At 37.0% G+C, this 12,918-nt stretch overlaps 1 protein-coding gene across 17 annotated transcripts in view; it reads right to left on the bottom strand.

Annotated features, from left to right (window-relative positions):
* Window positions 1-12,918, bottom strand: part of EPB41L2 (erythrocyte membrane protein band 4.1 like 2) — a 202,585-nt gene that overhangs the window by 53,240 nt on the left and 136,427 nt on the right. For all 17 annotated transcript variants that reach the window (XM_037045741.1, XM_037045743.1, XM_037045742.1 and 14 more), the window contains exons 6-8: window positions 10,239-10,314; window positions 6,746-6,964; window positions 588-675 (exon numbers count right to left, since the gene is read on the bottom strand). In XM_037045741.1, the coding sequence (XP_036901636.1) occupies window positions 588-675; window positions 6,746-6,964; window positions 10,239-10,314 (383 nt within the window). The remainder of the gene's footprint in view (window positions 1-587; window positions 676-6,745; window positions 6,965-10,238; window positions 10,315-12,918) is intronic.

Below are 12,918 nucleotides of genomic sequence, written 5' to 3'. Positions count from 1 at the left end.
AACCCAATCACCTATCTTCTTTTGGTTCAGTCTCTTCCCACCTCTCCAACTAGACCGAAGGTGCTGCGTCACCTGGAGCCTGGGCCAGCCTACTTTATCATGTAAGAGGAATAAAACAGACCAATAGGAAGAAACACAAATGGAGATCTCCACCTGAGAGCTTTCTGGACAGTGGTCGATGACCGTGCTGCTTTCTCCTGTCCTTGTGGCTAAGGTCGGCTCTCTGTTCCCAAGACAGAGGCAGGAGAGGGAGTTGGAACAGAGGCAGCATTAGGCATAGCAAAAGCCGGGACACAGAACAAACCAAGATGAAGGATCAAGAAGGCTCACTTAGTGAGTCTTAGGGTAAGTACATATAAAGGGTATTTATTAAAAATATTGGGGAAAGGAGAAAAAAGTAGGGGGCAGGATAATTGGACCCTCCCACAACCATAAATCCAACTAACCACAAAGAAATATCACAGAGGCCCTCGGATGATGGTGAGAAGCTTTGGTGAAAGGTAGCCAGGCTATTCTGCCACCGGAGCCCTCTCCAAACGTCAGTCAGGAAACTGGAAAGAGGCCACCTCCCCATTACATTGCCTTACCTTGGCATGGTGTAGGTCCACACCATACATGGAAAGTCTCTTTGCATTTTCTAAGAACTGAGAATCAGCTTGTGCTGGAGATAAGCCCCTAAGAATTAAAAGAAACAATGTTATCTTGCTGGTGGAGGCAAAGAAAATGTGTGCAAGATGGGAAAAAGGGGTGTATGAGCTTCGAGAGTTTGGGTGAAGGGAGTAAGTAACATAGACAAACTTGCAGACAAGTAAGAAAAAGGTAAGAAGGTTCAACTCTCAATCTCGTCTTAAGATCCTCTAATACCAACCTGTTTATAACAAGCAGATGCACATCCACCCTACCCTTTTTATCTCAAAAAGTCGCTTTCAATTTTTAAAATTATTCTTGTTCAATTACAGTTGTCTGCGCTTACTCCCCACTACTCCCCTGACACCCCAGACCCCATCTCCTTTCTCCCTTGCTTCTATCCTCCCCCTTGGTTTTGTCCATGTGTCCTTTATAGTTGTTTTTGAAAACCCTTCCCCCTTTTCCTCCATTATCCTCTCCCACCTCCCATCTGGTTACTGTCAGTTTGTTCTTTTTTCAATGTCTCTGGTTACATTTTGCTTCGTTTGTTTTGTTGATTAGGTTCCACTTACACCTGAAATCATATGTTATTTGTCTTTCATTACCTGGATTATTTCACCTAGCATAATGCTCTTCAGTTCCATCCACACTGTCAAGAAGGGTAGGAGCTCCTTCTTTCCTTCTGCTACGTAGTATTCCATTGTGTAAACTTATTCCACTGTGTAAACATACCATAGTTTTTTGATCCATTCACTTACTGATGGGCACTTAGGTTGCTTCCAGCACTTGGCTAGTGTAAACTGTGCTGCTATGAACACTGGGGTGAATAGGTTCTTCTGGATTGATTCTTCAGGGTTCTTAGTATATAATCCTAGCAATGGTATTGCTGGGTCAAAAGGCAGTTCCATATATAGCTTTCTGAGGAAATTCTATACTGTTTTCCACAGTGGCTGCACCAGTCTGCATTCCCACCAAATGTGTACTAGGTTCCCCTTTTCTCCACAGCCTCTCCAACATTTGTTGTTTGTTGATTAGTTTATAATGGTTGTTCTGACTGGTGTGAAGTGGTGTCTCATTGTTGTTTTAATTTGCATCTGATGGCTAGTGATGCTGAGCATTTTTCCATATATCTCTGGACCCTCTGTATGTCCTCCTTGGAGAAGTGTCTGTTCAGGTCCTTTGCCCATTTTTTTTAAATGGGCAAAGGACCTGAACAGACACTACTCAATTTTTTTCCAGTGGGGAAAAAAGCCCTAGCAATAATGGGTACAACATAACTCTAACAACGACAAAAAATAATAAAATGAAAAAAAATTTAAGGTTTTATCTTTCTGAAAGAAACAAATTCTTAGTGCCTAATTTTATTTCACTCAGACTGATCATAATAAAGATCATTTGCATTTGATTTTTACATCCGTGGCAAAGGATACATATCACATTCCATCCATACTGCAATTATTTCCTTTCCCATCTATATTCCCAACTAAACAAATTTTAAGCTCCTATAAAGCAGGACCATGTCCCATGAATCAAGGCACATATTGTCCAAGGCACTTCAGAATCTGATATTTCAAATTCAAATTATAGTATATATCTCTTGACATGTATAAAAATACAAAAGTAGTCGACTCTAAATAAAAACATTTAAATACGTCATTTATCAAATTAAAAATACTTAAATACTTAAAGTCAAATACTGTATTTGTTTTTTATTTTTTACTTATCTTACTGAATTAATTGGGGTGACTTTGGTTAATAAAATTACATAGGTTTCACGTTTACAATTCTATAATACATAATTTGTATATGGTACCATGTGTTTGCCACCCCAAGTTAAGTTTCCTTCCATCACCATTTATACCCCACACCCTCTCTTACCTCCCACCCCCACTTTTCCTCTGTTAATCATCATACTATTGTTTGTGCCTATGAGTTCTATTTCATTTTGATTTTTGCTTAATCCATTCACCTTTTTCACCCAGCTCCCCAATCCTCCCCCTTTCTAACAGCTGTCAGCCTATTTTCTGTCTATGAGTCTGTTTCTATTTTGTGTTAGTTCGGTTTGTTCATTACTCCACATATGAGTGAAATCATATGGTATTTGTCTTTCTGTGACTGCCTTACTTCACACTTAGCAAAATACTCTCCAGGTCGATCCATGCCATTGCAAAAGGTCAAATTTCCTTCTTTTTTATGGCTGAATAGTATTTCATTGCATAAATGTAGCACAGCTTTTTCAACACTCATCTACTGATGAACACTTGGACTGCTTCCACATCTTGGCAATTGTAAATAATGCTACAATGAACACAGGCTGGACATATCCTTTTGAATTAGTGTTTCAGGTTTCATTGAAACCTAGAAGTGGTTTCAATGAAACCACTTCTATATTCCTAGAAGTGGAATAACTGGGTCATAAGGCAGTTAACTTTTAATTTTTTTAAATAAACTTTTTAAAAATTTTATTTATTTATCTTTAGAGGAGAAGGGAAGGAGAGAGGGAGAGAAATATCAATGTACGGTTGCCTCTCATGCGTCCCCTACTAGGAACTGGATTGCAACCCAGGCATGTGCCCTGACTGGGAATCGAACCGTGATCCTTTAGTTTGTTGGCCCTTGCTCAATCCACTGAGCTACACCAGCCAGGGCTACTTTTAACTTTTTGAAGTAACTCCATACAGTTTTTCACAGTTGCTGTACCAATCTACATTCCCATCAACAAATAGTACATGAGGGTTGCCCTTTCTCCACATCCTCAATACCTGTTTGTGGATTTTTTGAGGATAGCCACTCTTACAGGTGTGAGATGATATCTCATTGTGGTTTTAATTTGCATCTCTCTAATGATTAGTGATCTGGAGCATCTTTTCATACATATATTATCCACCTGTGTGTCCTCTTTGGAGAAGTGTTCATTCAGTTCCTTTGCTCATTTTATAATTGGATTATTTTTTAGGTGTTGAGTTTTATAAGTTCTTTACAATTTTTAGATATTAACTCTTTACCAAATGCATCATTGGTGAATATGTTGTCCCATTCAATGGACTGTCTTTTCCTTTTGTTGATGGTTTTCTTTGCTCTGTAAAAACTTTTTAGCTCATGTAGTCCCACCTATTTGTTTTTTTAACCCCCTGCCCAAGGAGATATATCAGAAGGAATATGGCTATGAGACATTGCTGAGATTTTATTGCCTACTTTTCTTATACGATTTTTATGGTTTTGGACCTAATATTTACATTTTTAATCCATTTTGAGTTTATTCTTATGTGTGCTGTAAGAAGGTGGTCTATTTTTTTGTTTGCACATATCTGTTCAATTTTCCCAACATCATTTACTGAATATACTACCTTTACCCCACTATGTTTTTGCCTCCTTTGTCAAATATTAACTGACCATAAAGGCATGGGCTTAATTCTGGGCTCTCTATTCTGTTCCATTGATCTAAATGTGTTTATAAGCTAGTACCATGGTGTTTTGCTTCCTATGGCCTCGTAGTATAGTTTGATAACAGGTAGCGTGACATCTCCAATTTTGTTCCTCTGTCTCAAGATAGCTGTGGCTATTCAGCATCTTTTGTGGTTCCATATAAATTTTTGGAATATTTGTTCTAGTTCTGTGAAATGTGCCATTGGTATCTTGATATGAATTGTATTGAATCTATAGATTGCTTTGGGTAGTATGGACATTTTAATGATTTAATTCTTCCCATCCATGAACACAGTATATGCTTCTACTTATTGGTATCGTCTTCAATATCTTTCTTCATTGCCATAATTTTCCGAGTACAGGTCTTTTACATCTTTGGTAAAATTTATGTCTAGGTTGTTTTTTTTCCCTGAAGCAATTGTGAATGAGACTGCTTTCTTAGTTTCCCTTTCTGATAGTTTATTATTGATGTATAAAAAAGCAACAGATACATGGATATTTATGTCGTATCCTGCTACTTTACTGAATTCAGTTATCAGTTCTAGTAGTTCTTTGGTGGAATCTACCAAGTTCTCTACATGTAGTATCATCTCATCTGCAAATACTGAGTTTTCCTTCTTCCTTTCCAATTTGGATGCCTTTTATCTCTTCTTGTCTGATGGCTGTGGCTAGTGCTTCCAGTACTATATTGAGTAAGAGTGGTGAAAGTGGACATCCCTGTCTTGTTCCGAATCTTAAGGGAAATGCTTGTAGTTTTCACCCATTGAGTATGATGTTGACAGTGGGTTTGTCATATTCGGCCTTTACTACATTGAGGTATATACCCTCTATTCCTCTACCACATTGCTAAGAGTTTTTATCATAAATGGGTTCTGGATTTTATCAAATGTGTCTTCTGCATCTATGGATATAATCATATAGTTTTTATCATTTTGCTTATGTGGTGTATCACATTTATTGATTTTAAGATATTGTACCAGACTTGCATCCCAAGAATTAAGTCCCACTTGATCACAGTGTGTGGCCTTTTTAAAGTACTGCTGAATTGCTTTGCTATTATTTCATTGAGGATTTTAGCATTTATCTTCATTAGGGAAATTGGCCTATAACTTTCTTTCTAGTGTCTTTATCTGGTTTTGGAATTAGAATAATGCCTTGTAAAATGAGCTTGGGAGTCTTCTCTCCTCTTGAAATTTCTGGATAGTTTGAGAATGACAGGGGTTAGTTCCTCTTTGAATGTTTGATAAAATTTACCTGTGAAGCAATCTGGTCCAGGGATTTTTTTGTTTTTCAGGAGTTTTTTGATTACTGCTTTAATTTCACTAGTTGTAATCTGTATATTCAGATTCTCTGATTCTTCCTGATTCAGTTTTGGAAGATTATATGTTTTTCAGAATTTACACATTTTGTCCAGACTGTCCAATATGTTGGCATATAATTGTTCCTAATATTTTATTACAATCCTTTGTACTTTTTTGTGTCAGCTGTTACTTCTCTGCTTTCATTTCTGATTTTATTTATTTGGGTCTTCTCTCCTTTTTTCTTGATGAGCCTCATTAAAAGTCTGTCACTCTTATTTATTAGCCTTTCAAAGAATCACCTCCTCATTTTATTAATCTTTTGTGTTATTTTTTAAGACTATATTTCATTTATTTCTGCTCTGGTCTTTATTACTTCCTTCCTTCTAATCACTTCGGGCTTGATTTGTTGTTCCTTTTCAAGTTCCTTTAAGTGTAAAGTTAAATTGTTTATTTGAGCTTTTTCTTGTTTCTTGAAATAGGCCTATAATACTATGACTATCCCTCTTAGGACTGCCTTCCTTCTCTCCCATAGATTTTGGGTTGTTGTATAACCATTTTCATTTGTTTCAACACAGCTTTCAATTTCTTCCTTTATATCATTGTTAACCCACTCTTGTTTGGTAACATATTATTTAGCCTCCACGTCTTTGTGTGTTTCATACCATTGTGGTCAGAGGAGACTGCACTTTTTTTAAAGAAACATAAATGAATGTGATTTGTCTAAAAATTTCTAATCTCTAAAGTTCCTATCAAATCATTTTCATCAAAATTTTTTAGAACTTTAATTCTGCATTAGGAACAAACTATAATTTTGTAGCTAGAGTTTTTAAAACTTATGCTGAAAAAAGCATTTTGTTTTCACACAGATATAAAAATTCTCAAAGTGTAAGATGGTATATACATAATTAAGTAATCCCCAGCTATACCAAAGGTCATCTTCTGTGAACAGAGAAACCCCCCATATATTTCAGCTATTTTTCCTACATCCATCACCTTCCACATTTCTAATTTAAATCCTAATGCCTCATCATCTCCCTGGTTTTCTTATTAAAGATGGTAATAAAAACAAGTATGTGGTTATTTTTGTTTTGTTTTGTTTTATGTGTATGTGGATCAGGGATAGGACTGGGCATAGAAAGAAGATGTTAGAAAAGTAAATTTTTCCAATAAACAAAAACATTGAGCCTCGTGAGCAGTTATTCGTATTACAGCCATGAAGACCCTGACAGAGTATCTCAAGGGCTATAGAGGGTCTTGGTTAGTACTATGTGAAGCTCCTAAAGGAAAACTGGATAATCCCATTAACTATGCTCTCATGTTTAGCAACTTTTATAAGAAACGCTACTTCAACCCATTATGGCCATTCTTTCTCCAGCAAACAAGTCACAGACCTGTGGGTTTTATGTAGCTCTACCACCTTCTCTTCCAGCTCCTTGGTCTGGGAGGGGGCAAACTGGAAGTCACTGAGGTCATGACTGGCATGCTCTTCTGGGTCATAGTCTCCAAGTTCAGCCTGCAGTGTGTAAGATCCCAGGAGGGCATGAGTCACAAAAGAGCAGGGCAGACGGCCAGAGGCAATGTCCTGTCGGAGCTGAAGGCACAGGAAGTATCTGAGAAACAGGACAAAAGGGTAGGTAGGGAAGAACAATTAGTTAAGATTGCAACGCTCATAATCCCTGAGCTCTAATATTTGTTTTGAAAGCAAATAAGCAATATAGGCAATGTTCACATCTCTAACAAAAAACGTTTTCTCTAGCAAGGAGCCCACCTTGCCCCTTGGACACCCGACCTTGTAGCTTACATACAGAAACTGATTCTAATGATTGAAGCAATGGAATGGAAATTCTGAACTCCTATTGCAGTAATAGCTTATCAGGACTATGACTATTACAACAGATCATTTTGTGACTGAAGGTAAAAACTCCAATTAGACTCTCCCCTTGGATTTAAAACTAATCAAAATTAGCATGACCTTCAAAGCTGTAAAGATTAACAAAATTTTAAAAATAGCTGCCACTCTTAAGCACTAGCAAGAAAAGCTGAAGTAACCTTACCCTTTACTTGCTCTACCTTTTCATACTAATTTTTTATTTTCCTGAGATGCTTTTAACAGCAATTATAAGTTAGTCTCTACTCTGAAGCCCTTATGTGGCCATTTACCCGATCTGATGAGGCAGCTAGTTCAGTTTATAGTAGAAAAAGTTTGGGCTTCAGAGTGGAGCAAAACTGACGCTACGTAACTTTGAACGAGTTAATCTGTTTGTGGAAAGCTAACGTGTCACCTGTAAAATGGGAGACAAACTCCATCTCCCTTCAAAGCTGAGGGTAAAAAAATTAGATAATACAGATAAAACACATGGCCTGTACCTAGGAATCGATATTTGGTAGCCATAATCACAATAATGCTATGGTCATTATTAGTTATAATAATTATTACTCAATGTCCCAGGTAGCTTACTACAGTTATCAAAGATTTTTTTTTTACTAAATGACATGCAGAAACATGTTATTTACATCCCACACAAATTTTTTTTTTGCCCCCTCACGAACTCCTTTTAGTGACATTTTAAAACCTGATTGTTACTCTCAAATTTAAAACCAACTGCTAAGGCTACCAACAACCACTGCAAACTAAATGGCAATGCCCTTCTTTTGAAAGATTTGTTAGTGACTGCCATTCCTACTGGAAGCTAGTGACCACTTTCCTGTGAATACTTCTGCCTAGCATGGATTTGGGGGCCCTGTCCTCCTCTTGCCCTCTATCTAACACATTCAAACAGGTGTGCTGCCTCTGGCCCAGGCCTCACTGTTGTGGAGTCAGAGAACATGACCCAACACCTGCTATCAGCCATCACACAGTTCAGTAAACCTGGATTACCGCACAAATCTGTCTGAGAGGGCAGGGCTCGCCACCACAGTCCCAAAGTTGGCAAAGCACTTGCCACAGGGCGAGTACTCAATAATTTTCCGAGAATGAAAGTTCTCTCTACCACTATAGTCTTAGTGCTTTTATGCATTGCAGAAGCTCTCTTTCTAAGGAGGATTATGTATTCATTGACTCCAGGAATATCCCTGTAATTATTTTAGAAAACTAAATTTTAAACAATGATTCAGGTTATCCTCAAATTCTCTAAGACTAATCAAGAATAGTGCTAGTTCTCCATATTTTAAGACCTCACCACAAAGATTCCAACTATTACTAAAATCTTGTTGCTCCCTTTTATATTATTGTCTCTACTTTTCCCACTGGTCCTGTCCTCTGTTTTCAAAGATTAGATCGAAGTCCAAAGATCTCGAACAAAAACTGCAACAACTCCCTGATTTTCCTAACTCGGCAAATTTACACTGCAGGCAAGAGCATTCTTTAAGCGTTATTGTCAACAGTGTTCTTGCTCTCCTCAAAAGCCTAAGTCACCTTCTAAATGTTCACTCAGGTCATGGTGAAAATTTCAATCATGACAGGCAGGCTACTAGGTTCCAGGTACAGAAAGGTGGTGGGTCTCGGGCTGCACTCTGCTAAGGCTGTTAGTTAGCTCACTAGGCTCTATCATTCCACCCACTACACACAGGGAGACTGTTAAAGCCCCCATTTCAAAGGAAAAGCAAAGCATTCCCTGGGGTTATAAGTTGCAATCACCGAAGGACTATCATCCCCAGACAAAGCACGGCAAGGAGTGTATGTACTGAGAAGATGCTGAGTCACAAAGCCCCAGTTACCTGCACTGTTTCAAGGTACTTCTGCAGCAGGGCTCTTAGCTTACACCCAAAAACCTGCCAAGTTTAAGCTCCAAGCAGCTACTGTGCAGTTACAAAAGCTACTATTTATTATTTACTCGCTGAGGCTAATTTGCAGTACATATCCCTATTCAGGGGAAAAAAGAAAAAAAAGAAAAACCTGCCCTGGAAAAAAATCTCCATCATTCCTATTTCACGTGGGTATCATTCAATCATAAGCACCCATGGAACTTGATATCATACAACAATACTAGCCTGGCAGAAAGCATCAAGGCACAGTAACCATCAGAATCAAAAGCAGAGGCTTCTAGTAAAACTCCCTAATTTCTAAAAGCATATATACATATATATACACACATACAGATCAGTTTTCTTTGCCCATATAAATAGCCTTTTAAAAAGTATGCAAATCACTCTACTGACCTACTCTTACCAAAGCTAAGAAGTCCTATCACTGGGACCCAGTTTAATAAGGCTATGATATGAAGGCACTAATAGATACAGAATGTTCCTTGGTTACCAAACGTTGTTTCTCTCAGAATCTCTCAGGAAATGCTCTCTTGCTCCTAAACTGAATTTTTTATTTGAAATTCAAGCATATGCTTGTATATGCCAGACAATCTCAGAAAAGATGAAATGAAATGAAATGAAATAATGAAATGAAATGGAGAAAGCCTACCTTACTATTTGTTTGGATGGGGGGGCAACAAAAATATTACAGTTCAATTGACTTTTAAATAGGTTCATTCTTTTACCCTTGTAACATGATGTAACATACATCATCTTATAACATGAGACTAGTGAACAGGCACACCTGGGTTGTATAATAAAAACCACCTGAGCAATAAAATCTGAAATATTAAATATCAATGATTTTTGAAAGTACAACATAGGAAACAAAGTTGCCAGCAACTGGTTTAAAAAATACTCCATTACTCAAATATAAATGGATAAATTAAAGAAAAGCAAATAAAAATTTTGAAACCGGCAACATTTCAAACTTTCTTGTAACTCCCAAAGACACTTCTAAAACTCAACTTAAGAAAAAATGTTTTCATTTGAGTAGTGAAACTGCCACTGTTATCCCAGGGCCCAGAAATAAATGAGAGCTATAAGTAAAGGTTTATTTCTGATGCGATTATAAAGTACCTGGTGATATCTTCAGTCAACTGAGAAGGATCAGGAGGATAAAACTTCACATTAAAAGTGAACAGCCAGGGAAGATCTGTAATTTTTAAATATCATGGTTATTTATCCAACCAACAGAAAGACCATTAATTTTGGTAAAACTTACAGATCCACATTCAAACACTATATACTAGTCCCTGTATAAATCAGGTTGGAGAACTTTATTTTCTAATTTAAAGAGAGTATCATTACAAAATAAAAATAAAAAGTCAATTACATAAATAACACACCATTAAAGAATAATAGGATCACATTTTTTATAAATGGTCACTGGTACTTCAACAAATGTTTTGTAGGTGATCTATTACACAAATATTTTAATATAACCTCCATGCAATAGTTCTGAGATAAGAGTTGTTTTAACCACAGAATGTCTATATGCTAAGTATTCTCCACCCTTTTAATAAAAGCATTTTAGAATTTCTACATTATTAGGGGAAGAAAGGTAATGATCGAGTGATCACTACAGCTATTCAGGAAAGTATCAATGGGTTACTTGAAGGGAGTTTTAAGAGAAATACTAAGGAAAGGAGAGAGAGGCAAATGTCATAATACTTTAAGACAATAAAATTATTTTCCAGGTTTTCTAAAATGCACTCATATGGCACATATACTTTGTTGTACTGTGTCAAAAAGAATAACTATATTGAACAACCATGTCATAAATGACATTAAAAGTTAAACATGTATATACATTAACATTTAACATTCTACATACCAGGCTTTGAATGGCTTTAAAAACAAACAAAAACGCACACAATTCTGGACAGAGAGAAGGTATTATTTTCCTAACGGCATCCAAACAATTCCAATTCCCTGAACTTAGAGTTGTGCTCAAAGTCTATAGAATTTCCCAATTAAAACAAAAAAGTGTGCGTGTTTTCATTTCATACATATCTGAAGGCCTCACAATTGCTCCAATTTATAAACCTGAAGAACAATGTTTTGAACCTCAGTCCCTGTTCAATGTGTCACTTTGTCCTCGTCTCACCTTCAGCACGTGAACTTTTACTCAAAGCCAACGAACAGTCAGCGAATGGCTACTGTGAATACACGAGCACTTTTGCTGGATTTGGGTTCAAAACATCATTATTCTACTAATAAAGCCAATTATTTTGAATTTAAAAGACATTTTGCTTTACACATTTAAAACTTCGTAAAGGGATACAGGATTTTCCCGAATATGGGGAGACAAGCTGTTTCTTGGCCTGTACCTCCTGCTGGCTGAGATGCAAATGCACTTCTTACACCACTAACACGTAATTACCAAAGGTCATCACAGGACTGCCAGTTTTTAATGGATCCTTATTTATTTGTTTTCTAGCACAGGCTTACCTGAATGTGGACTACATGGATAACTTTCTAATGGAACACGTATTTAAGGTTATATTTCCAATTCTAGCATTAATAAAATGCACCAAAAGTGCTCGACTTTTAATTTAATTTCACATTATTGTTATCATTTTTACCTAGCTATATATAAAATCCATCTATCTATGGATTATTTATATATTAACCACAGACAAACCTTAGATGGAGCGTCTTATTTGTATACATTTGAAATCTAAATATTTGAAGGTGCATTTTACACAGGAACCAATAGGTTGTTGGTTGTCAAAGTAACTAAAAAAAAAGATTAACTTTTACCTTTGCTAGTTGCCAATTAACTGAATAACAATAAATCAAAGCAGAGGCTAACACAAGACAAATGGTTCTTTCGTCCATTCTAACACCAGCAGAAAGGAAGGTAAAATTCAACAGCAAAACTTTATTTCCTCAGCCTACTTTCATGATTGGGACAGTACAGGGCTCCATTTAGAGAAGAGCCCCAGGAGTCTGAAAAAGTCAAATCCTATTTGTTACTATTACGCTTCTTGCCAAACCACAAGGGTAAAAGTCCTGAAATAATTCTAAAAAACTTCACAAATAATCAAAACATAAGACCGTGACTCATAATCAGTAAGAGTCTTGCCTTCCAAAAGTCAGAAAAATCTGCATGACTCTGAAATGCGTGGCACTCAAAACTAATCAACCAAAAGCCAAAACAAAACCATAGGAAACAACTCAATGGAACATCAATCATGTTTCAGAGGTTATCCTGTTCTCTCCTGTTGAGGTCACGTGTCAGGTCTGGATTCAGAGAAGGTAAAAGAAACATGCATCTGTGCCTTTCTGAATTCACGCACTTTGTTAAAATGTAGTAACTGTAGAAGGGACAGAGGAAAAGGCTCCAAAACTTTCTGGTGCAGTTTCTTCCACAATGTCAGCATGATGTACCTGTGGTTATTTCACTTCTTTCTTCTCCCCTTGTCCATCATGAAACAAACATACACAGATGAAACACCAAGATAGTAAGTGAAGGGGGACTGGGAGGGTGTGAGGAATGGAGGGAGGGAATGCCGCAAAGCCAGGAATAACAGTTGAAAGACAGGGTGACCAGCCATTCCAGATTGCCTGGAAGGGTGACAGTGTCAGCAGTGAGAGTTCCATATCCCAAGAACCCCTCAGTTTTCAGGCCTGGTTAAACCAGAAAGACCATTCTAATCAAAGATTTAAATAAAAGAAAGGTGAGTCTATAAGGAGAGGAAGGGAAATAATATAGATCGATACATAGATATCTCTATATATGCTGAGAATAAAA

Source organism: Sturnira hondurensis, unplaced genomic scaffold (assembly GCF_014824575.4).
Source record: "Sturnira hondurensis isolate 20B ecotype Veracruz unplaced genomic scaffold, ASM1482457v3 Scaffold0004474, whole genome shotgun sequence".
NCBI classification, from domain to species: Eukaryota; Metazoa; Chordata; class Mammalia; order Chiroptera; family Phyllostomidae; genus Sturnira; species Sturnira hondurensis.
This window is presented reverse-complemented; position numbering and strand designations above follow the sequence as displayed.